At 50.8% G+C, this 23,529-nt stretch overlaps 1 protein-coding gene across 3 annotated transcripts in view; it reads right to left on the bottom strand.

The window, feature by feature from the left end:
* Nucleotides 1-22,772, bottom strand: part of GRIK5 (glutamate ionotropic receptor kainate type subunit 5) — a 33,688-nt gene extending 10,916 nt beyond the window's left edge. Inside the window, exons 1-17 of one of the 3 annotated variants that reach the window (XM_074306992.1) lie at nt 22,370-22,760; nt 15,747-15,876; nt 15,167-15,331; nt 14,578-14,675; nt 14,331-14,496; nt 13,942-14,120; nt 10,090-10,143; nt 9,641-9,802; nt 8,355-8,507; nt 7,356-7,460; nt 7,070-7,177; nt 6,396-6,599; nt 5,382-5,495; nt 4,992-5,101; nt 3,893-4,066; nt 2,905-3,070; nt 1,395-1,620 (exon numbers count right to left, since the gene is read on the bottom strand). In XM_074306992.1, coding sequence (XP_074163093.1) covers nt 1,395-1,620; nt 2,905-3,070; nt 3,893-4,066; nt 4,992-5,101; nt 5,382-5,495; nt 6,396-6,599; nt 7,070-7,177; nt 7,356-7,460; nt 8,355-8,507; nt 9,641-9,802; nt 10,090-10,143; nt 13,942-14,120; nt 14,331-14,496; nt 14,578-14,675; nt 15,167-15,331; nt 15,747-15,825 — 2,263 coding nt within the window. In that variant the 5' untranslated portion in view covers nt 15,826-15,876; nt 22,370-22,760. Of the gene's footprint in view, nt 1-1,394; nt 1,621-2,904; nt 3,071-3,892; nt 4,067-4,991; nt 5,102-5,381; nt 5,496-6,395; nt 6,600-7,069; nt 7,178-7,355; nt 7,461-8,354; nt 8,508-9,640; nt 9,803-10,089; nt 10,144-13,941; nt 14,121-14,330; nt 14,497-14,577; nt 14,676-15,166; nt 15,332-15,746; nt 15,877-22,369 lie in introns of those variants that run through there. The other 2 variants (XM_074306993.1, XR_012488634.1) reach the window with 2 other exon arrangements.
* Between the last annotated feature and the right edge of the window lie 757 nt (nt 22,773-23,529).

Raw genomic sequence — 23,529 nt, 5'->3', positions numbered from 1 at the left:
GGCAGTCTATTCTCTTACGGAATGGTTCTAATTTGTAGGAAGTTCTCCCTGCATCAAGCCTAATTTTTCCTTTTGCAACATTCACCCACTGCTACTGGCTTTCCCCTCTGGAAATGAAGAGAACAGGATCATAGAATCTGAAGGGATTTCTGAACCCTAATACAGAGCTTAACCTTTATCCACTCATAAAACCCTTTTGCCTGAGAAATTTTTATACCACTCCAGGTATAGAGGTAAATAAAAGAGGTATGTGAACCAAGCCTTTACTGATAATAAATCATAATTTTTTATCCCCAATTCAGTTACAAGACCCCATATGTGGTCACAACCCACAATTTAAGAAGCTTTGACCTAGTCCAACACCTTCATTTCACAGATGAGAAGTCCCCAAAAGATAAATTACTTGCTCAAGATATCTTAGGTGAAAGAATTAGGACCCTTTGACCGTAAATCCAGTTCTCCTTTCTGCTTAACAGTCTGTAATGTTTAAAGATCGCTACGTTCTTCTTCACCTCTCAATCCTATTTTTACTCTTACTACTCCTATGCCTCCATTTTCTGGGTCTCCCCATCCATACAGATCCATCTCCCAAGTCTTTCTAGTAATCTCTCTCCACATTCTTCATTCATCTTTCTCACCCATTTCCACCCCTCTTACCTCCCCATATTAATATCTGCCCTATCAGTCCAACATTTTAAAGCATTGACCATGAAAAAAAATCCTGTTCTAGAAACTGAGAAAAGAAAGAAAAATGAAAGCCTGTTCCTGTTCCCACAGACCTTATGTTCCATTCACTTTCAGACTCTATATTCCCATTCTTTAATGCCCCATCTCCCAAACCTAAATCTCTCCATCTCCCCATCTTCATATCACCCCATATCTCCTCTCACCCCATTATTCATCTTCTCCCAATGTCCAAATTCACTTCTGATGATTACCACTTGTGTTACCTTAAGCTAGTCATTTAAATTCTCTGAACTCAGTTTCCTCATATATAAAATGATGGAATTGGATTAAACAGCCTCTAAATTCTAAATCCATGATCCATTCCTTCCCCATCTCTTCTTCATTTTCATATCCTCCTATAATTCCTATAGTATAACTTCTCCACCTCTATGTCCCCTATGATTCCCAAACGCCTGTTCCATATCTCTGTTCCCAAATCCCTGTATCTCCTTTCCATCTTCAAGCCTCCATTTTTCCCAATTAGTTTCTTCAATCTACTCTCCCGTCTTGTCAGTACCACATCTTCATATTGTCCTCTTTCTCCCACCCCTTAATCTCCCCACCTCGTTATCCCCCTATGTTCCTCATCGACCCAACCCCGTACCCCTACTCAATGCCCACATTCCTGGCTGGGTCTCCATGCTAAGGCCCATGGGGCCATGGCGCACCCAGTGGCATGCCGATGCCATAGCCCTTGGTATCGAGGAGGCCCCCAATCTGGGTGAGGTTGCAGTTGAGGCGCCTGTGGTACTCGTTCATAGTGGACTCCAACAAGAAGGCGTAGCGAGAGTTGAGGACCCGGGCGATGCCCTCCTCCGTGCTCTTCACAAACACACTGGGCTGCTTGGACTGCATGTAGTTCCACATCCGCTGGTAAGTCTGGTATCGAGAGTTCTGGCCAATGTGGGGAGGTAGGGGAAAGGAACACCACATGAACGCCATGGTTCTCCATCATCTCTCAGCCCCTCGCCCTTTATGAGCCCTTTCCTCTGACCTCCTTCTTCCTCTCCAAGTCCTGCTCAATTTCTCCATCCACCCCTTCTCAAGTAGGAAACTTCTCTGATTAACCCATTCCCCTATGTTACTTTTGGAGTCCATGAACTTGTTTATATTTTGATAACCTTACTAAATAAAATTATTTCTTTTTAATCCTATGTATTTTATTTTATATGGTCAAAAACATATAAGTTGCGGGGAGGGGGGAGGGGGAAAGTCTGTAGGTTTCTTCAGCTTGACTGCCAAGGGGTCCCTGACTCACACAAAAAAAAGTTAGAATCTCCACCTTCCTTAGTAGCCTCTTGGCAATTTGGGGCTCCAGCCCAAAACATTTCTTTCTCATAGTACCTCACTCTTCCCAAGGACAAGACCATGTGTCTCCCTAAAACTAGGGAGGGTTCCCAAGGACTGCGCTCTCTTTCCCTATTTGGACTGAGGGATTTCAGAGAGCTATGATTTCCCCGTTAACCTTGGAGTTCCTAGAGGACATGACCCCATTCCCCACCTAAGGCATTTGAAGCTGAGTTGTGTTGTATCTTTTCAGATCGGAGTCTCCTCAAGAGGGGGCCTCTACCCCATCTCACTGGCCCATTGGAGGCCTTTTTCAGCTGGCCCCTGCCTCACCTCACATCCTCAACTTGCACTAGGTAGTTGATGACCAGTGCCGGGGAGCTAAACCTGCCCCACCCTCTCCCGGCATCCTCCGAGAGCTGTTCTTGGTGCTGAATGTGATCACCTAACCCAGCATGATGGACACAGCTCCTCCTCAGCTTGATTATGTTCTTTTCCAGGAGGGGCAGGGACTAAAAGAAGCACTGAGGAAGGGGACTGGGAAAAATGAGACTAGGGGACTAAAGAAAACTCCATGGAGGTAAGCCACTGAAAAAGGAAGGCTAGGAGATGCTGGGAACTGGGGAAGACACTGAAGCAAGGGTTTGAGGGCGACCACTGGGAGATTGCTAAGGGAAAGAACTAGAAGGGAGAATTGATAAATCACTAGATGAGGGAAAACTGAGAAACAATGAGGGGGAGGACTGAGAGCATATCAAAAGAGGGGGGGTGTAAGATATGGGAGAAGAAACTAGGGAAGTGGAAAATTAAGAAGGATAGAGGAGAAAGTGGGGAGAGTGTTGAGGACACTGGAGGGAGATAAAGCCTGGAATTATTAAATTTTAAAAGTACCTGGAAAAAGGTCATGGTGGAGCCTGCATGGATGGTCCCATACTCAATATTGGTCTGGTCGGCCAAGTCATCAGCCGACTCGACTGGCACCTCCATTCGCTGCACGGTGAGAAAGGCCGCCAGGTTGGCCGTGTAGGAGGAGATGATGATGAGGGTGAAGGCCCACCTGGTGGGAGGGGGCAGTGACTCGCCCAAGTTCCCCTGTCCTGGAAGCATCAGACCCCAGGCTCCTGGACTCTTAAGTCCCCTACTTGCCTCCCCAGTTCCCTAGGTGATGAATTTCAGGGATCATGCATAACCCATCCCAGAGATATCTTTATCCCAACAAGGATTTTCTGGTGATGTAGTTCTTTCAGACTAATGTGGAAAGAGCCATGGGTTCTGATCCATCTGATTTTTATCTTCTCAGCAACTCAGTTTCCTCAACAGCTAATAGGACTTCATAAAGTTTAAGGTCCCAGCCAGGTCTGCAATCCTGCATTCTAGATCCTAGGGCCCTCGAGGTTCTGACAGTCCCCATTCTAAGGACTCAATTACCTTTACCATTCTGTTTTCTAAGATCTCTTCCAACTCTAACATTCTGTTCTACATTCTGAGATTCTTCCCCGAACTGATCTTCTCTCCAGTCCCTCCCAGTCCTAACATTGTGATTTCCACCTTAACCTCCGAGTTCCTAGAGGACATGACCCCATTCCCCACCTAAGGCAGAGAATTTGTCTAGATCCCTCTGCAGTACATAGGAGCAGGCTATCAAGAAGGTTGGATCCTGACCCCAGAGCTGCCCCTGATATGCTATGGGTGACTGAGTGATTTAATCTCCCTCTTTGAGGGAAATGAATAGGTTTTCCCAAATCTATAAAATGAAGATGCAGCTAATGGCCGTCTCTGATTGACTTTTAAACTGCTCAAATATCCCAGCATCCCTCCACACCGAGCCCGCCCTGCTCCCCCGGCCCACTCCATCACCCATTTTGATTAGTGCCCTCACCAGACCCCGCTGACACATCGAGTAGAAAGTGCCCGGGGCATGATCTCCGAGCCCTGCTGCATGAATCCCCCGACGGGGAACCACAAGCTGTTGCCCAGAGTATACTGGTTCTCCACCACATGGGGACGTGCTCGGAGGCACGGGTGAGGGTTATACCACTCATAGGGGCTCAGCCTGCAGGAACATGGAGAGATGGGCCATGGCAGAGACAAGGACCGGCAAGCAGACGTACAGGCAGAAGGACAGATGGAAGGATAAGCAGGCAGGTTAGGAGGGGGGAGTCCTGGAGGTGGGGGAAGGGGATGGATGGTGCTTAGTGACCCAGGAATAGGAAAGAGACAAGGAGGGAGAGAGACAGGAGGAGACTGACATCGATCAATAAGGAAAGAGATGAGAACAAGGATAGACAAGAGAAGGGCAGTGACAGAAACAGTAAGAGATTGAAAATGAGGAGATGAGAGAGAGAGAGGGAGAGAGGGAGGAAGGAGAGAGAGAAAGAGAGACAGAGAGAAGAGAGAGAGAAAGAGAGAGGGGGGAGAGGTGAGAGAGAGAGAGAAGAAAGGGAGGGAGGGAAGGAGACATATGCCTTAGGAAGAAGGATAGAGACAAAGATAACAACTTGAGATATGCAGTTGGGAAAGAGGGAGGCACTGACTAGAGCAGCGACAAAGAGGTAAAAAATAAAAAGGAAGATGACAGAGATAGATTGAAAGGAAAATTACAGGAAGAGAAGAGAAAGGAACAAAGAAGTAGAGAGCAGAGACTGATAGAAACGAGGAGAGACCAGATTAAGGAGGAAATGGAAGAAAAGACAAAAAGAGAGTTAAAGAGAAGAGACAGGGTCAGAAGCACAGGAAAACCAGTCGGGGCAAAGGTAAAGGGAAGGGATTGGAAGGGGCTGAGAGCGGCCAGGGTGCCGGCATCACGGAGGCTGAGGAACTGTATGGGGCAGAGGGGAGGAAGGAAGTGGGGTGACGCTGGCTGAGATGGGAGGGCTCCGGGGAGGGGCAGAGCCGGAGAGAGCCTAGGGCCGGGACAAGAGACAGAAGGGGGGTCGGTCCAGGCAGACAGAGATACAGAAATAGGATCCAGGCCTCACCTGGCTGCCAGGAAAAGGACACAGCTAACAGCCAGGTAAGCCAAGAGCATGAAGAGCCACACAGCAGGTGAGAAGGGATCGAGGAAGGAGAAGTAGCCAGGCTTTCGACCCTGGGGCAGGGGGGAGAGAGCCAGGTGTCAGCCATCCTAGTGCACTCCTTCAAGAATACAGGTGACTTCATCTCTGATACCCCCCCTCACACACACACACACACACACACACACACACACACACACACACACACACACAGACACACACACGCTCCCCATGGAGTACCCCAATCCCAAGTCCCCAACCTTCTATTCCCCAGGGAACTCAAACATCCCATCCCCCAAGTCTGCACTTCCTCAGAAATCCAGACACTTGATGACATGGCCCCAGGGGCCCTACCATGTGCACTCTGTAGAGGATGCTGATCCCAAGGGTCATGAAGGGTTTAGAGAAGTCTATGACCTTCTCCCGCTCAGCTGTGATAGTGAACGCAGCCACTGCCAGGTCTGCTTTCTGCTGGGATATGGGGGTGAGAGACAGACAGACAGACAGAAGGGGAAGGAAAGACATACAGAGAGAAAGAAAATGAGAGAGACACAGACACAGAGTCAGAGACAGAGGCAGAGGCAGAGAAGACACACAGATTGAGACAGAGACAATGATACAGAAATAGAGAATGAGAGACAGAGAGAGAGAGAGACAAAGACACAGAGAGATTTTCAAAGAGAGATGGGGAAACAGAAATAAGAGATGCACAGAGATAGAGACAGAGACAAGGAAAGTTAGAAATAAATGTGAGAGAGGGAGAGAGAGAGACAATGTGAGATCAAGAGAAACAACCCAGGAGGCAGATGTTTGGGTGGGAAGTGAGGAAGAGGAGAAACGACTCACTGGGAGTCCAGGAAGACATCCCCACATAATCCCTGGTCCCCTTCCTGCCGGAATTCTTGCCCCAGTTTCCCCTAAGGACTTTGGTCTCTTGTCTCCCATTTTCTGTATCTGGACAACTGGATTCTTCTCCAGCAGTTTGGCTCTGATCTAACTCTCGCCTCATTCAGGGACTTCCCAAGGTTTCTCGAGTCCCTTGATATTCATTTTCCTCAACCTGGAACTGAAGGCCTCTGAGATCACTTTTAATCATCCCTGGAACACCCTCCCACTCTTCTCCGAAGCTTTTTCAAGTCATTTCCCCTCTTAAAAATGAGAAGATTGGACTGAATGATCCTCAAGCTTCCTCCAGCTCTGACATTCCAGCCCCAACATTGCCTTCCATCTCCTACATTCTTTGCTCCATGGCTACTTTTGCTCATGCTCTGTGTCTCTCCTCTCTCCTGAGCTCACCCCTAATCACTGATCCTCCCTCCCCTCCTCCCTCCCTCTCTCCTTGGGCCAAGAGCTCCCCCTGCCCCATACCCGGTTGATGAGTTCCCCAACCATTCCAGTCCAGGAACCATTGGGCTCTGGTGCCCCATACAGCCCGTCTTCGACTAGTCGAAGTCGGAATCGAAAACGAAGCAGCTCAGCCAGCTCCCGGAGCATGTCCACACAGAAGCCCTCAAACCGCTCATTTCCTGACAGAGACTGGAAATTGGGCCTGCGCATGACGTATGGATTCTCCTGGGGAAGAGGGAGGGGAAAGGGGGTCAATGCTCAGAGCTCAAGGCTCCAGAATCAAAGATAAGATAAAAGTGTGTCCGATCAGAAATGGAGAACCCACAATTATCAATCAAGAACTTAGGATCAGAGGGCAAGGACCTGGGATCAAGATTCAGGGATTACCCAAGAAAGAGCAAACAAGTTATCAGGGACTGATCATTGACTAGAAATCACTTAATTAGGGACACTGAACAATAAAAGGAAAGACCACAGAGAAGTAATAGGAAAGAACTTCAGGGTCTGGAGAGAGCCTCCCGGGGCAGGACCTGTTTCCTTCACACAGTAAGTAATTGGCTGGAGATACCAAGGAGTTCTGCAGCTCTATAGACATGGTTCCTGGGAACTGGACCTGCCTAGAAAGCTAAAATTCAGCTTCTCCCAAGCTCTGCTTCTCCCCCGTCAAAGACCTCTCCCTCTCCTCTGCCTCTTACCAGGATGGTGGTGACCACCAGGGTCTTATTGGCTAAGGTCTGGGAAAGGTTGATGTCCAGGGTGGTAGCATTCATAGCCAGAGTTCGATTGGAGTACCACACCCCGATCTGGAAGGAGGAGAACTTGTGAAGACAGAAAGGTTCAAACCCTCCCCCCACAATCCCCCCAGGACCCTGAATCTTCAGGGAGCCCAGCGTCTGGGGCCCAGGTCCATGTCTGCTTCAGTTCCGGCTCCTCCTTCCCAGGAATTCCAGCTCAGGAAACTTGGCTCGCAGCCCCACTCACCTCCCGATGGCCCTCTCGGGACTTCTCCAGGATCCTCAGGGTATAGTTGGTCCGTTGACCTTTGCTGTTGAACTCAACTCTCCCAGTCAGCCCATCATACTCTACCTAGCCAGGGAGGGGAGGTCGGGGAGGGGACAGGCACGGAGGGCAGAGCAGAGCGAGGCAGGAGAGAGAAGACAAATGGAAGCAGAAAGACAGAGATATGCCCAAAAGAAGAGTCAGAGGAACAGAGACCAGAGGAAGGGAGACAAAGTGCCCAGAGGCAGAAAGAGAAATAGGGGGACAGTCCAGAGAAACAGTGAGAGGCCAACAGGGAGAGAGAGAGACCAGTCGGGAGGCAAAGAAAGTGGAAAGGAAGCAGGAGGAAGAGACATATAGAGACCAAAACAGAGAGATGGGGGGAGAGATCCAGAGGAAGAAACCAGCCAGGAGTGAGGGGTCAAGAGGGAAGCAGACAGAGACAAATGGACAGAGAAGAAAAATAAAAGGAAGAAAAAAAAGGACCGAGAGATTGATAGAGAAACAGGGAGGGAAGGTGAGGCAGAGAAGAAACAAAATCCCAGAGAGATGCACAGAAAGATGAAGATGGAGGCCAACAGAGAAAGGGAGAGAGAAAGGGGGAAACAATAGACAGAAAGGTGCAGGCAGTTAGACCCAGAGAGACAGATCAAGAGAGGAAGGTCCTCCCTCCACCCCTCACCCACAGAGGTCCACAGGGAGGACAATCACAGACACCCACACAAACAGGAATGTCCAGGAGGCAGTGGCAGTGTCAGGGAGGCACAGGCCAAGAGGGCCCAAGTCAAAAATATGGTTGAAGACGAACAGAAAATGAAATATGGAGCTCCAGAGACGGAGACAGAGAAGATGTGCCCAGAAAGTCCAAGACACAGGGGCTGAGGCCAGGAAAGAAAGGAGAGCAGGGAAGGGCACACAGTAGACTCCCCCTTTGCCCAGCTCCAGGCCCATATCGTCCTAGTCCCTATTCTGCCAGCTCACCATTCGAAGGTAGTTCATGAGGCTGGTCCCGTGGGGCCAGATGTTGGAGGAGGTGCAAGCCAGGGGTTTTACGCCGATCTCCTGGCTTCGATTCAGCTCCCTCACAGCACTCACAACCACATGCACAGCATCAAACATTAGGGCTGCAGACAACTGGAGGGGGAGGGAGAAAATGGACTAGGAGGGCTCAACAAGGACGAAGCCCAGGCTAAGCTCCCAACCTTCTGCCCTTCCCTGAGGGCTCCAAAGCGTCCCCTTTCATGTGCTTTTCCTCTTTCTCTTTATCTCTTCTTCCCTCCTTCCCTCACTCTCTCTCTCTCTTATCTCTCTGACTCCCTTCCTATTTCCCTCTTTTTTTCCCTTCATTTCTTCTGTCTTTTCTTATCTCATTCCCTCTGCCTCTTTCTGTTTCCATCCCTCTGAAGCCTTCCCTTCCCAAAGCTCTTCTGTCTGTCTGTCTCCTAGGCTCTGTCTGCCTCTATTCCTGCATTCCCATATCTTCAGTCTCTTTCTCCCTCTATCTCTGTCTCCTCTTCATCCCCATGTCTCCATGCCTCCATTTTTATGGTTCTATTTGTTCAACTGTCTGGCTTCATATCCTGGTCTCTTTCTCTTTGCCTCCATCTTTTTTAAATTAAAATGTATTTTTTGTTCATTTACCAAATTATTTTCTCTTCTTCACACCTCTTTCCCACCCCACCCCCCAGAAAAAGGAAAGAAAAGGAAAGGAAACTCCTTATAATAAGTATTCCATCTCTGTATTTCTGTTTTTCTTTTCTCAGGTCTTTCAGATCAGCTGTTCCATGGAATGAAGGCGAGGGCTGAGTTATTTCTGTGTTTCTTGTGATGTGTCTGTATATATATGTGTGTACACACACACACACACACACACACACACAATCACAATCTCATTTGGATGCATTTAATGCATTTAATGAGATTGGGTTCTGCCTGTATTTGGGTGTATCTGTGTATCTATCTCAGGAATTGTGTGTGTGAGAGAGAGACACAGAGAGAGAGACAGAGAAACAGAGACAGAGACAGAAAGCGAGACAAAGAAAGAGACAGAAAGAGAGAGACAGAGAGAGACAGAGAGACAGAAAGAGAGACAGAGAGAAAAAAAGGAAGGAGACAGACGATAACAGAGAGAAAAAGGTCGGGGATGGATGCACCTGCATGTTTCTGCCTATGTATTGTGTGTGTGTGTGTGTGTGTGTGTGTGTGTGTGTGAGATTGTGTATGTGTGGTTGTGTGAGTGTGAGAAGCAGCACAGACAAGAGGCTCACCGCTGGACCTGGATACATGCTCGCCTCACAGTTCTCCCGCCAGGACATGTTGAGGCTCCGAACAAACTCCAGGTAGAAGGGATGGGATGTGTTGAACATGGAGAAGCCCAGGATGTTGGATGAGTCCTCCACAATGCCGTCCAGGTGAAGGATAGGGAAATCCTAGGGGCAGGGAGGGGGGATCAGGGCCCAGCCAGGGAAAGGGCAGAGCCTGGGAGGGGAGAGGCAAGGCTCAGACCCTCGGCCTAGGGACAGAAGGGGAGCCTCGGGACCTTGGAGAGGGAGAGGGAGGCTCAGGCCCCAAGAACAGGAGTTTGGAAGTCATAGGAAAGAGAAGGAACCTCCAAATCTAAGACGGGGAGCGAGAGCTCCAGCTTTGGAAGAGGGAAGAAGCCGAGGGCCAGGGGGTCGCTTACATGGGCAAAGACGGGGGCAGCAGGGGGACTCACCATGGTTGTGAGGATGTATTTATAAAACGCTGAGGTCATCCCCAACTCTGAGGCCTGGAGGGAGAAGAAACCGTGGGCGAGGAAGACAGAGACAGGACAGAGACAGAGAGATACAAATGGAGCCCCCAAGGGCTGGAGATAGAAAGGACGGAGAGAAAGACTAAACGGGGACCCAGCGAGGCCCAGGCCCAGGCACACCAACAGTTAAAACCACGGGCAAAATCTGAGGGACCAGCAAATGAGAGAGATTGCAGACGGGAGCCCCGGCGCAGGTTTAGGGGCTGAGACAGAAGGCGGGTAGAGCTGCTCAAGGCTGGCACAGGGGCAGGGTGGGGCCTGGCTGGCAAGCTCCCCTCTGAGCCCCTCAGAGAGGCTAGGATGGGAAGAGGGATTTCAAGGATCAGGGGAGATGCAGAGCCTGGACCTCCCAAAGACCACCTAGAAAGCCAAGATCAGCCCTTGCATTTGCACCTGCTTCCAATTTCCGAAATCTGCCCCTTGGGAAGCATCCCTCCCTGTCCGTGTGTCCCACCATCTCCCTCACTACCCCTCTCTGTCCCTCAGCCTTCTCTTTTAGTCTTTCCTTTTTCCTTCTTCTGTGTTCCCCTCTGCACCTCATTTCCTTTCCTTAGTGTCTCTTACGGTTTCCCTGCTATCCTTGCCCTTTCTGTTTTCCCCCTTTTCCTTCTTAGTCTTCCTCGCCATCTCTTGACCTCCTCTTTGTCATTCAATCTTCCCTTGTCTTCAGTTTCTTCTCCTCCTAGTTTTTTTCTCCCTTCTATCCCTCAATCTGTAGTCTCTAGTCATTTCCCCATCCCCAGAGTTCCCCTTCCCTTTTCTCCTCAGTCTCTCAGCATCTCCACTCTGCCTCTCCATGTTCCCTCCTCCTCCATCTGTCTTCCCCTCTCGGTCCCTCTACAGCATCCCATCTCAGATTCAGCAGGACCTCTAAGGCCATCCAGCCTAACCTGCTCCAAACCAAGAATTCTCTCAATTCCCATTAAGTAATCATTCGGCTTCTGCTGGCTGACCTCCAGGGCCAGGGAATCCACCACCTCGGGCAGCCAGTTCCCCTTCAGGCCACGGCTTATTGTTAAGAACTGTTTCCTCCAATCTCAGTGATCTCCACCCTCTGCTTTCAGCTCTCTCCCCCGGGGCCAAGGGCAGGGAGTCTATATTACCTCTGCTACCCTATGGCCCAGGTGGAGAGTGTGGAGACCCCTCCCCATCTCAGCTTTCACTTCTCCAAGAGCCAGAAGGTGCCGGATTAAATACAAATAGAAACAGAGAATACTCTTTAAGGATCCCTCCAGGCTGCATATTGACTTAGAAACCCACCGCCTTAACACTTCTTTGTTCTATTGTATTTTTATTTTGTTAAATGTCTCCCAATTACATTTTAATCTGCTTTGAGCTGGAGGTGCAATGCTGCTGCCGGAGCTGTGTTTGGTATCTCTGGTCTAGATGGCTTTCACTATCCCAATCATTCAGTCGGTCAGAGTCTTTCCCAGAATATGGTACCCACAACTGGTACTTTTGACTTTCATTTGGTTTTTTGGATGCTAGAATCCCTTAATCACAGACTGTTATCTAGTCCTTGAATCCTGGACTTAGAGTTTGAAGACCCAAGTTAGATTGTGAATCTGGGCATGTCACTTAACCTCGAAATGCCTCAGTTTACTCATTTGTAAAATGGACATAACATACCCTCCTACCTTCCCAGACTTCTTGTGAGGATTAAAGGAGATATTATTCTCCACTTAACCTCGGTCTGCCTCAGTTTACTCATTTGTAAAATGGACATAATATACCCTCCTACCTCCCCAGACTTCTTGTGAGGATTAAATGAGATATTATTTTCAATATGCTATATTTGTGGAGTGCTATATGAATATTAGCTCTTAATATTATTCTTACTATTCTTATTATCTTGATTATGTGAGATTATATTCAATTAAGCCTAATATTCTAATCTGTCTAAACCTTTTTGGATCTTCTGGACTTTGGAGTCTTCTGCAATTAGATGAGGATGCAAGCTATGAGTTCACAACATTAATGAATTTTTTAAAAAGTGCTAAACACTGGTGTGGAGCACAGAGCTCTAGTAGTGCCGTCATTAGAAGTCTCCCTTCCAGAAAGGGACCTGTATGTGCAAGAATGTTTGTGGCGGCCCTCTTTGTAGTGGCCAGAAACTGGAAACTACGTGGATGCCCATCAACCGGAGAATGGCTGAATAAATTATGGTATATGAAGGTTATGGAATATTATTGTTCTGTAAGAAATGACCAGCAGGATGATTTCAGAGAGGCCTGGAGAGACTTAAATCAACTGATGCTGAGTGAAACGAGCAGAACCAAGAGATCATTATACACTTCAACAACAATACTCTATGATGATCAATTCTGATGGACGTGGCCATTTTCAACAATGAGATGAACCAAATCAGTTCCAATAGAGCAGTAATGAACTGACCCAGCTACACCCAGCGAAAGAACTCCGGGAGATGACTATGAATCACTACATAGAATTCCCCATCCCTCTGATTTTGTCTGCCTGCATTTTTTATTTCCTTCACAGGCTAATTGTACACTGTTTCAAAGTCCGATTCTTTTTGTACAGCAAAACAACTGATGGGACATGTATACATATATTGTTTTTAATTTATACTCTAACATATTTAACATGTATTGGTCGACCTGCCATCTCGGGGAGGGGGGGAGAAGGAGGCGAAAAATTAGAACGAAAGGTTTGGCAATTGTCAGTGTTGTAAAATTACCCATGCATATATCTGGTAAATAAAAACTATTAAAAGAGAAAACAAACAAACAAACAAACAAAACAAAATACTTGAGACACATACATCTATAAGAAAAAAAAAAAAAAAAAAAAAAGAAATCTCCCTTCAAGCTGACCGTGATCTAGTCTTTCAGCAAGTTCCAAGTCCTAGACTCTCTTTGACCCTTTGGGTTTTTTAGTCTTGCTCCTTATCTTCACTAAATCAATTGTCGTAAGGACAGCTAGCCCCCTTTTATATAGCGAGCATTAGGGTGGGCACAGTCCTTTACCTGCACAAGGTCATTTAATCCTCACATTAACCCTATGCTCTTATTATCATCCCCATTTTACAGATGAGAAAACTGAGGCTGAGACTTGCCCAGTTATAAGTTTCTGAGACTGAATTTGAACTCAGGTCTTCCTGATGCTACGTCCAGCACACTGTGCTCTATCTAGCCCCATCTAGCTGCCTCTGCTATCAGCTGGCTCACGTCTCTCCATCACGTCCTCCAAAATATCAAATATTTTGCCAAAATCAAAGTCAATTATTCCGCATTCCCCCATCCGTCTACAACCCTGTCAAAGAAAGGCGAACGGGCTGACTCTGGTGTGGCCGGCTCCTCATGAAACCATCGTAAGTGATCCCCGCTTCCTTTTCTGGGTGCGCACCAGCCCCCCTTTTACAAAACATCCCAGAACGTGACCAGAAGCTGAACTGAAAAGCACTCGTCAGTAACTTCCGGACTCCCCCCCATCCCTTGGCCATCTCCCCTTCTCCATCCCTGGGGGTCCTTCTGTTCTTCCCATGATGTCCCCATTCCTCCCCCTGCCCCTCTCCTCTCTTTCTGTCCCTCAGTCTGGTCCCCAGTCTACTTTGTTCTGCTTCTTTCATGTCCGTCCTTTCATGTTCCCGTCAGCCCCGGGAGGCCGCGGGCGCCATTTTCCCCTCCCTCACACTCGGCCTTGGCACAAGCCGGATCTCCTGGCCTTTCTTGGGGTAGCGGCTCCCGACCGTGAGCCGCACAGACTGGGGCCGAAGGGACAGAGCGGGCATTGGAAGGAGAGGGGGGCACCGACCTTCTTGAGGATGAGGTGAGAGATGGAAGCATTGGCGTCGATGATGATGGTGGAGACCTTGTCATCCCGAATTTCTTTGAGCAGAGGCGTGGGGTCCCGGCTTTCATCGAGCATCCGGACCGACAGAGTCTCCTTGGAGATCAGGAAGCCTCGGACCAGCTCCTCCAGTCTCAGCAGGCCTGGGGGAGAAAGCCAGGGGGTCCGGGCTCAGGCCTCCTGGAGGCCGGCCCGGACACGGAGAGGCTGGAGGGGAGGCTGACAATCTGGTGGCCGAGTTCTGCCCTCCGAGGGAGAGGCTGGGGCAGCCGTGGGGGCGCAGGGGGCTGGGCGGGAGCTCTGGGCCCTTCAGAAGGGGAGGGGGAGGGTGCCGCCGGGGTCCCCTCCCTCACACTCCGCCTTGGCACAGATGAGGCTGGCTGAGGGATAGTTGAAGGATTTGAGGATTCGGGAGACGGCCAGACTGACGTCCTCGTTGCTGGGGTAGAGACTGACAGAAGCAAATCGAAGGTACTGGAGTCGGGGGGTCTCCTCCGGGCCCACCTTAATGTGGGGGATCTGGAGAAGGGGACAGAGAGTGGTCTGTACCTCCCTCCCCGGCCCTGCCCCCTCTCCCTCCAGCGGCCCCTCCGCCCTCACCTCCTTCTCCCCGCAGATGTGGCTGACGATGGAAGCCGATGCCGGACTGGAGGAGGGGCCCAGCACCGACACGACCCCCTTGGGCAGGATCTGGCACACTTGAGAAAGGGAAGCTCCCATCAGGCACAGGCCCCTAACCCTGCCCCCTCCCCACTGCAAGTGGAGCCTTGCCCCTCCCTTTGCCTTCTCTGAGACACCCCCTGGGGGGCCACCCACAAAGAAACTGCCGTGTCTTGGGACCCAAGTGAAATGTTGACTCTCAAGTTCTGACTCTTGCTGGGGACCATTCAGACCCACTGGATTATCCTCTCTGGGGCCCATGGATGGTTCCTTAGGGGTCCCTTCAACCCAGGGACTGAGTCCCCACTCCCCCTCATTTAATCTGCATTTTTAATGAATAACTGGTGAAAAGGGGGCCCAGGGGCGAGAGCTGAGGAAGAGAAAGCCTGAGAGGCAAAGAAAGGCAGGAACCCTCGGGGAGGTCTGGGGGACAGAGAGGAAGCAGGCCTGGGGCCCTGCCTCGCTCCCTCTTAGGCTGCGGGAAGCCCCCGGTCCCCCCGGCCCGGGCCCGGGCCTTGGCCCCGCTCACTGGTGTCCGTAGTCTCGTACTGGCTGTCTCTCTGGAGCTCAAAGATGTCCACCTCCACTCGGGCCTTGGCTGGGACTTCGATGATCCCGTTGATCTGCTCTCGGGCAAGGGCCAGGGCCAGGCGCTCTCCTCGGCCACACACGGTCTGGTCGTCCAGGATCGCGGCTGTGGGGACAAGAGGCTGGGAGACAGAGGCCCCCGGGGGAGGCGGCCCTCGGGGCTCAGGGGGCCTGAGTCCTCAGAGAGGCAGGGAAGGGGGGTAAGGATGCCCCAGGACCAAGAATGGAGGATTAGGGCCTCCGAGGCTGGGGGAGGGAGGTCTCTGATGGCCAGGGCTGGGAGAAGGAATCCTGGGAACCAAGGCCCGGGAGCTCCGGGCTCCTGAGTCCCGGGGATCACAGCTGGACATTGTCAGTCTGGGCGCTGGGTACCTCAGGAAGCAGGAGCTTAGCCACAGTAACGGACCGGACCCCCAGAATGCTCGGGTCTGGGAGAGGGCAGGGCAGGGAGCGAGGAGGCAGGGCCTGAGCTGAGAGCCCCGGGGGTCTCTGGGAGGGGAGAGGGCTGGGGGAGGCCTCACCCATGCGCAGGGAGGACAACACCTGATGGCTGGGGTGGGCAAAGGCAACAATCAGCAGCAGCAGCAGCTCCGCCGGCATCTTCCTCCCCTCCTCATGGAGAAGCTGCTGCCCGAGGCCCCCACGTACCACCTGAAAGCAAAGCCCATTCCCAGGTCTCCAGGGCCAAAAGCCCCGGGGCGCCGGGAGGGGAAAGTCCTGGAGGGTCCTGCAGAGGAAAGTCCTACAGAGCAAAGTCCTCAGCTTTGACCTATTCCCAGGTCTCCAGGGCCGAGAGCCCCGGGGCACTGGGAGGAGAAAGTCCTGGAGGGTCCTGCAGAGGAAAGTCCTCAGCTCTGGGGCTACTGGGGCAGGAGAGGGGGCCCCAGAAGCATATTTGGGGGCGGGGAGCACACGGGCCTGGGGCACTACTGGGGGGGGAGCTCCCTAACTGGAACACTGCGGCAGACAGTTCCCAGTCCTGGGACTTTGCTGGGAGAGGGGGAGACAGGCCTCCAAGCCTCATTGTTAGAAGGAAGCTCGCAGCCTGAGAGCACTGCTGGGGGAGGTGAGAAGAGCTTCCATTGCTGGAGGAGGGAGCTTGCAGGGGGGGGGGGCTGCTGAAGAAGGGACCCTGGCGAGATCTGGGGAATGTCGGAGAAGAGCTCTCAGCCCAAGAACACTGCTAGACTGGAGGCGGAGAGAGCTTTCAGCCCAGGGTCACTTTGGGGGAAATGAAGCAGCTCCGGAGGGATTGGGGTGAGGGAAGAGCTGCAGACGGCGCCAGCGGAGGAGGACCTCACAGCCCAGGGAGACTGCCTCAAGTTTGGGGAGCTCAGAGTCCCAGAAGATCAGGGCCTTGGGTGACAGGGCCACAAAGAGGCTATCCCCACCCCGGAATCAGAATCAGGGCCAGGAAGCAACCCCCGCCCCTATCTCTGGGCAGGCGCCTGTCACCAGGCAACAGGAGGCGGCTGGAGAGGATGCAGCGGTCACCAGGCAACGATATCCCAGCCCAGATCCTGCCACCTCCCCTCCCCTGACGTCCAGCTTTCCCACAATCCCAGGGGGCTGAGAGAGAGAGAGAGAGAGAGAGAGAGAGAGAGAGAGAGAGAGAGAGAGAGAGAGAGAGAGAGAGAGAGAGAGAGAGAGAGAGAGAGAGAGAGAAGCAGGAGGAGGAGGAGGAAGAAGAGAGAGGGAGATGGAGGGAAGGAGGAAGAGAAAAACAGAGAGAATCATAAGAAGTGGAAAACAAAAAGGTGACACAGATAAGGCAGGGAACCAGAGGGAAAGATGGAGAGGATACTCAGCACAAGAGATGGAGGCATCAGGGAGAAACAGAGAGAGAGGGACAGAGAGATTCAGGACAGACAGAAAGGGAAGAGAGGAAGAGAGAGAGAAAGGGAGAACAGTGAAGGAGGGTAAGGCAGAGGGGCAGGCAACCTTTCAAAAGTGATTTACTTGACTACTGTTGTGGTGTACTAGGGGGAGATGGGAAACCTGGATCAGAATAACAGGCTCTCCCATCGAGAAGAGACCTTGGAGACCATTTAGTCGAAAGCCCCCAAGGGATTCGCATGGTGAGTCAGGGAGACAGTGAGTGAGCCAATCTATCGTTCAGCCCATCACTGTTCTGTCCCCCACACCCCATGTTGTCTTCCCTATTCCTTCCAATCAGAAAGATACTGAAACTTAGGAAAGATAAATTCCCCCAGAGAAGAGGGAACTGTGAGCCATTCATAGAAACAGACTCAAATCTGGAAGGCACTGGGTCCCAATCCATGCTAGACAACAAGAAGTCTTTACAACATGGCAGCCTCTAACTGGAATGCCAGGGTCCAAATCCTGGGCTCTGCCTCTTACACCTGTGTGACAAGGGCAAGACCCTTAAACTCTCAGGACCTCAGTTTCCCCATCTGTAAAATAAAGGGTAATGACTAAATGTCCTTCTAAAGTCTTTTACCTCTAAATGTATTATCCCAGTGACCTTCAATGACAGGGACCTCACCCTCTCTACATCATTCTATTTCAGACCATTGCACTGGAGGACAGGGCTCATAATGACAATATTATGACAATATTATACCTTGTGCCAAGCCAAAGGCTGCCCCTCTATCTATTCCATCCCTTGCTCTTTGTTCTGTTCAATAAGAACCGGACTAATACATTCCCTGAAAGCCAAGCTCCAGGTAGATCATTGACGGCAACTATCATGGTGTCATTGAATTTCCTCCCATCGTTTACTCCATGGTCTCCAGTCCCCTCATCACCCCTTTCGACCTGTGGATGAATTCTGGCAGATTTCTGCTTCATCTCAACTGCAGTGCCAGAGTGAGATTCATAGAACCCCAGCACAGTTTGGTGGGAAAGAGTTTCGTCAACTAATCCAACCCTAGGCTTAGGTCAACAGAAGGAGGATAGAGGATTTTTGATGAGAGAACCTGGATGACCTGATTTCTCTCCCACCCCTCTCCTGCCAGACCTAGAACTCAGAGAAGTTTAGAATTGGGGTTTGAGGAGCTTTTAGGCCATAGGGAAGAGAATGCAAAAAGACAGGAGAAACCTTAGAACATAGAATGACACAGGTGAAATGGATTCCCCCCCCCCCCTGAGGCTGGGGTTAAGTGACTTGCCCAGGGTCACACAGCTGGAAGTGTTAAGTGTCTGAGATCAGATTTGAACTCAGGTCCTCCTGAATTCATGGCTGGTGCTCTATCCACTGCGCCACCTAGCTGCCCCTGGAATGGACCTTAGGACAAGGAAAGCAGAGCTGGGAGTCAGACCTGAGAACATGGAATGTTAATTCCAAAGGAGTTAAGATGAAAAAATGCTATTCATCTCCAGAGAAGAAATAGATGAACTCTAAATGCAAATGGAAGTATAATTTTCTCACTTTATTTTCCTTCCTTTAAAAAAAATATGGCTACTTGGAAGTATTTTGAATGCTTTCATATGTATAATTGATATAATATTGCTTTCTTTCTTGGTGGGTAGGGAAGGGGATGGAGGCAGGGAAATAATGTGGAACTCAAATTTTAAAAAGAAAAGAATATTAAAATAAATATTTTTTAAAAAAATTTAAAGTAATACAATCTTTCTGTTTAGAAAAGAAAATGGAATGTCAGAACTGGAAAAGATCTTAGGACAGAGAATGTCAGAGCTGGAAGGGACCTTGAAACAAGGAGTGTCAGATCTTAGAACGTGTAATGTAAGAGCAGAGAGGCACTTTAGAGTACAAGATGTCAGGCCTGGAAAAGATGTTGGAACAGAGACTGTCAGAGCTATGGTTGGACCACAGAATATAAAATGTCTGAGACAGGAAAGGTCTAAGAATACAGACCAGTGAATGTTCTACCTGGAAGCAATTTAGGAATACAGAACACAATTTCAGAGCCCATAGGAACTTTAGGATATATAAGACTATCAGACCTGGAGAGCGGAATAGCAAAGATGGAAGAGAATATTTGAGCGGGAGATGTTAGAATATACAATGTCATGCATGGGAGAGACACAATAAACTGAAGATCAATGACAGGAGGGACTGGGGAACAAAAGCTGAGGGTGAAGCTTGCAATATAAGTGTCTGAAATGGAAAGGACCATAAATCATAAAACGGACGGTCAGGACTGAGAGGTACCCAAGAATACAGATCATACCACTTCACAGGCTGTAGGAACCTTGGAACATGGAATGTCAGAACTTGTAGGGACCCAAGAACATAGATCATATCACTTCAGAGGCTGAAGGAACCTTAGAACATGGACTATCAGGACATAAACTCTCAGGATTGGGAAGGACCTTAGAACAGAAAAGGTCTAAGCAGGAAGTTCCTGAAAGATTATCTGTACCAGTTCCCTCCTATACAGATGGAGAAACTGAGGTCCAGACAGAGGAAATTATCAAATGAAATAATGGCTAGAAATGCTTTGTAAACAATAAAGTGCTGCATAAGACGTTACTATTACTTCTCATTTCTATTTTTAGAAGGACCTTTACCAGACTTTCACAGGGCTCTTGCCTCCAAGACATTTCACTACCAGGACCTTGAGAAGCTGTAGGTTACCTGAGGAGACGGGGATGGGGAGGGCTGGGGAGAGAGCATGAAAGAAACCTTGGACAGCTCCTGTGGTGACGACTGGGACTCGGACTCAGACTGTCATAATTCTAGTCCCAACTCTGACTTACTGTGTGACCTTTTCCTCTATGGGCCTCAGTTTCATCATGTGTGTTTTAAAAAAAACCTAGATTGACTCTGAGGGCTGGTTTTTTGAGCTCTGCAAATTTATGTTTTGTAATTCTGTGTCGGGTTGGTTTAAGGGTCCCTGAAGATGGAAGACCAAGAGGAAAGCAGAGGTCACTTGGGTGAGAAAGGGAAGCCTGAGTTATGTGAAGATAGTGAGGAAGTGAGGAAGAAAGATGGGAAGGTAAAAGTATATTATAAAGGAAAACAGGGAGAGGAGAACATTGGGACAGGGATGGAGATAGAAACAGGAACTGAGAAACATTTACAGAGAAATAGAGAAGAGAGAGAGAGAAACAGAGTAGAGATGATAAAGAGAAAGAAGCAGATGGGTAGAGTAGAAAACAGATGAGAAGAGAAAAGAGGGGAGGGAAGGAAGAATGACAGCAGAAAGAAGGAGGTAGAGGTGGGAAGTGAGAGAAAGGAAGACAGTAGAGAGACAAGAGAGATGAGAGAGATCTAGGCAGACACACACACACACACACACACACACACACACACACTGTAATAGAGACTCAGGTAGATGGATAAAGTCAAATCCAAAACAACAGGCAGGCAGATAGCCCAAAGCAAGGACAGGCAGATACAAATCAAATGAAGAGGACGGATAGGAAACACAGATAAATTAGGGGGAGAGGAGGGAGGTGAAAGAGGTCCCAGAGAAAAAAACAAAAAGTTAGGAAGAGGCAGGGAAGGAAACATGGACAAGGGGACAGACAAGAAGAAAAACAAGGAGGGAGGCAGGAGAAAGCAGAAGGGCCAAAGGGATGGAAAGGAGAGCCATGGAATGAAGTGGGGTCTGAAAGGAGGTCAGGGAGTGATGAGATCTGGCAGAAAGGACGGACAGATGGAACAGGGAGGAGGCATCCGTACAGGGGCTGACAGTCATGGAGGAAAGGAGGCACAGAGGAAGAAAGAGACAGAGACATCCATTTGGAGTGTTTGGAGAGAGGGATTGAGAAAAGAAGAGGGGCAGAGCAACAGACAGAAACCGCCTGGGAGAGACAGAGGTGGAGGAGACAGAGACACCCAAGAGGTGGGGAAGTGGGAGAGAAGCAGAGACAGAGAACGAGGGAAAGCTAGAAGACAGGAACAGAAACACACACACAGAATAAGAGCCAGGGACACAAAAAGGGGCCAGAGGCACGGACAGAGAGGAAGGGGTGCAGAGAAACGGTGAGAAAGCCCAGAACCGAAGCACAGGGGGAGAAAGAGATACAGAAAGAAATGGAGAAGATACAGGTGAGAGACAGGGAAATAGAGTAGACATGGAGACAAGCAGAGACACCCAGAGGGAGGGAAAGAGAGCATGATGGAGTCAGGAGGAGTGAGGGAAGGAGAGACTGAAGAGAGGAATGAGATGTTGAAAAGTTTAAAAAGAAAAAAGAAAAGAGATAAATGGAGGCAGAGACAGGAGACACTGCAAACACACAGAGGGGGACAGAGAGAGACACGGAGAATAAGACAAAAAGGAGACGAATGAGAAGAGGGGAAAATAGAGAGCAGGAAGGAGCAGTGACAGAGATGGCACGAGACTGGGAGAGACAAAGAGAGCCTGACATGCAGAGTGAGAGGAAAAGGGCATCAAGAGACTGGCCAAGACATAGTCGGGACAGAGAATGGAAGATGGGCTGGGAAAGTTAAGGGAAACAGATGCTTAAGAAGGAAATCGACAGAGACAGAGACAGATGGAGCCTAGAGCAGAGAGAGAGGCGGAGAGAGAGAGAGAAGCCCAGAAAGGAAAAAGACAGGGCCATGGAAAGCTCCAAACGGGAGACACAGAAAGCCCAAAGCTCGGGAGGTACAAAGAGACCGCGGAGCAGAAATTAAGGGACAGGGAAGGGAGCGAGGACATAGAGATGCTCAGACAGGGGGGAAGAGAAGCAAAGCAGACTGCGAGGGACGGGGACAAGGAGACAGCCAGACACAGCCTGGAGACACCAGGGAAACAGAGGCAGAGGCTGAGAACCCGAGAGACAAACCCGACAAAACAGAGGCTAGGTCCTAAAGACGGGGCCCGAGAGCCGGCCAGACAAGACACAATCCACATTCAAAGAGAGGCTGAAAGACAAATGAAAAGTCAATAATGTGTCCCAAAGGTGGGAGAGGCCGGAGGACTGGGGGAAAGGGAAATGGAGCAGCAGCGGACGCTGGGAGCGCCGAAAAAGTGATCCGGAGAGATGAGGGGACGGCAGCCCCCAGCCCCAGCCTGTGTTCCCCCGGGGGGAAGCAGTCAGTGAGGGCACTCTGCCAGGGGCCTCGGAGACTGTGGGCAGATCTACCCTGCTCCCAGGAGTCGCCCCCATCCCCCTCTGGCAGCTTGGCTGCGCCCAGTCCCACTCCCCCACCCCGCCCCCGCCCCCACCCCCACCGCCCCGCCACCCGTACCCACGGGCAGACACTCACGGATCCTGGTGGGCCAGACGGCTGGGGCTCTCTTGCTGGCTCAGGGGCCGAGAGGGGTGGGGGTGGGGAGGGACACTGAGATGGGAGCAAGGGGAGAGTCTTCTGGTCCCCAGCTGCTGGAGGTGAGGAGCCAGGTGGAAGGGGCGAGGGAGAGAGGGAGGGCTGGCGGGCAGGCCTGAGAGGGGAGAGGAGAAGGGGGAATGCAAGGAGAAAATGGAGGAGGAGAAGGGAAGGAGTAATGGAGGGAGGGAGGGAGAGAGCTGGCCCAAATGGGGCTCCCCACCCCCGGCCCCCTCCCCTCAGCCGGGTCGGCCTGGGGGGGCTGCTGGGGGTGAGGAATGGGCCGAGATGTAGGCCGCGGCCATGGGGTGAGGGGTGGGGGAGGGGAGGGGCCGGCAGAGGGAGGGGGTTACCCCGTTCTTCCCCCTCCCCCCCAGGCCTTGCCCCTCCCCTGGGGCAGCAGAGGAACAGAGGCTAGGGATTCAAGTCTTCAGGCCTGACCAAGGGAGCATCGGGCCCAGGGGTAAGGAAGAGGGAGGAGGGGAGAGAGGGAAATGGGGGTGTAAAAGACCGTGGGGGAGATGGGGGGAGTGGATGAGGGGAAGGATGGGGAGATAAAGAAGGCTCAGAGAATGGGGGGATTCGGAATCTCGTAGTGCAGGGAGAGCGGAAGATAAAAGAGGCTGGGGGCACGGGGAGGGGGAGGGGGCTCCAGGGAGGAAAGTGGGTGACGGGGAAAGAGGGCCGGGAGAGGCTGGGAAGATGGGGGAGGAGAGGAGAGGATGGGAGGGAGAGGAATGGGAAGGGAGAGGGAGATGGGCAAGTGAGGGCAACAAGAAAGGATGGAGGAGAAGGGATGGGGAACTGGAGAGAAGGAAGGGGGGCCGGAGAAGAGGGGAAGATGGGGAGGAACAGAGGGGGTAGAGTGAGCCCAGAGGAGGCAGGGGGGAAAGGAGGAGGAGGAGGAGGAGGAGGAGGAGGAGGAGGAGGAGGAGGAGGAGGAGGAGGAGGAGGAGGAGGAGGAGGAGGAGGAAGTGGGAGGGAAGGAAGGGGAGGAAGGGGAGAACAGTGAGGACGGATGGGGAGGAAGAGCGGGAGAAGGAAGGATGGAGCGGTCCCGAGTCCCTACTGGCCTCCTGGCGCCCCTTCCCGGCTCCCCC

Source organism: Sminthopsis crassicaudata, chromosome 3 (genome assembly GCF_048593235.1).
Source record: "Sminthopsis crassicaudata isolate SCR6 chromosome 3, ASM4859323v1, whole genome shotgun sequence".
NCBI lineage: Eukaryota > Metazoa > Chordata > Mammalia > Dasyuromorphia > Dasyuridae > Sminthopsis > Sminthopsis crassicaudata.
Note: the sequence above shows the minus strand (reverse complement) of the source record. Positions and strands in the feature narration are given on the sequence as shown.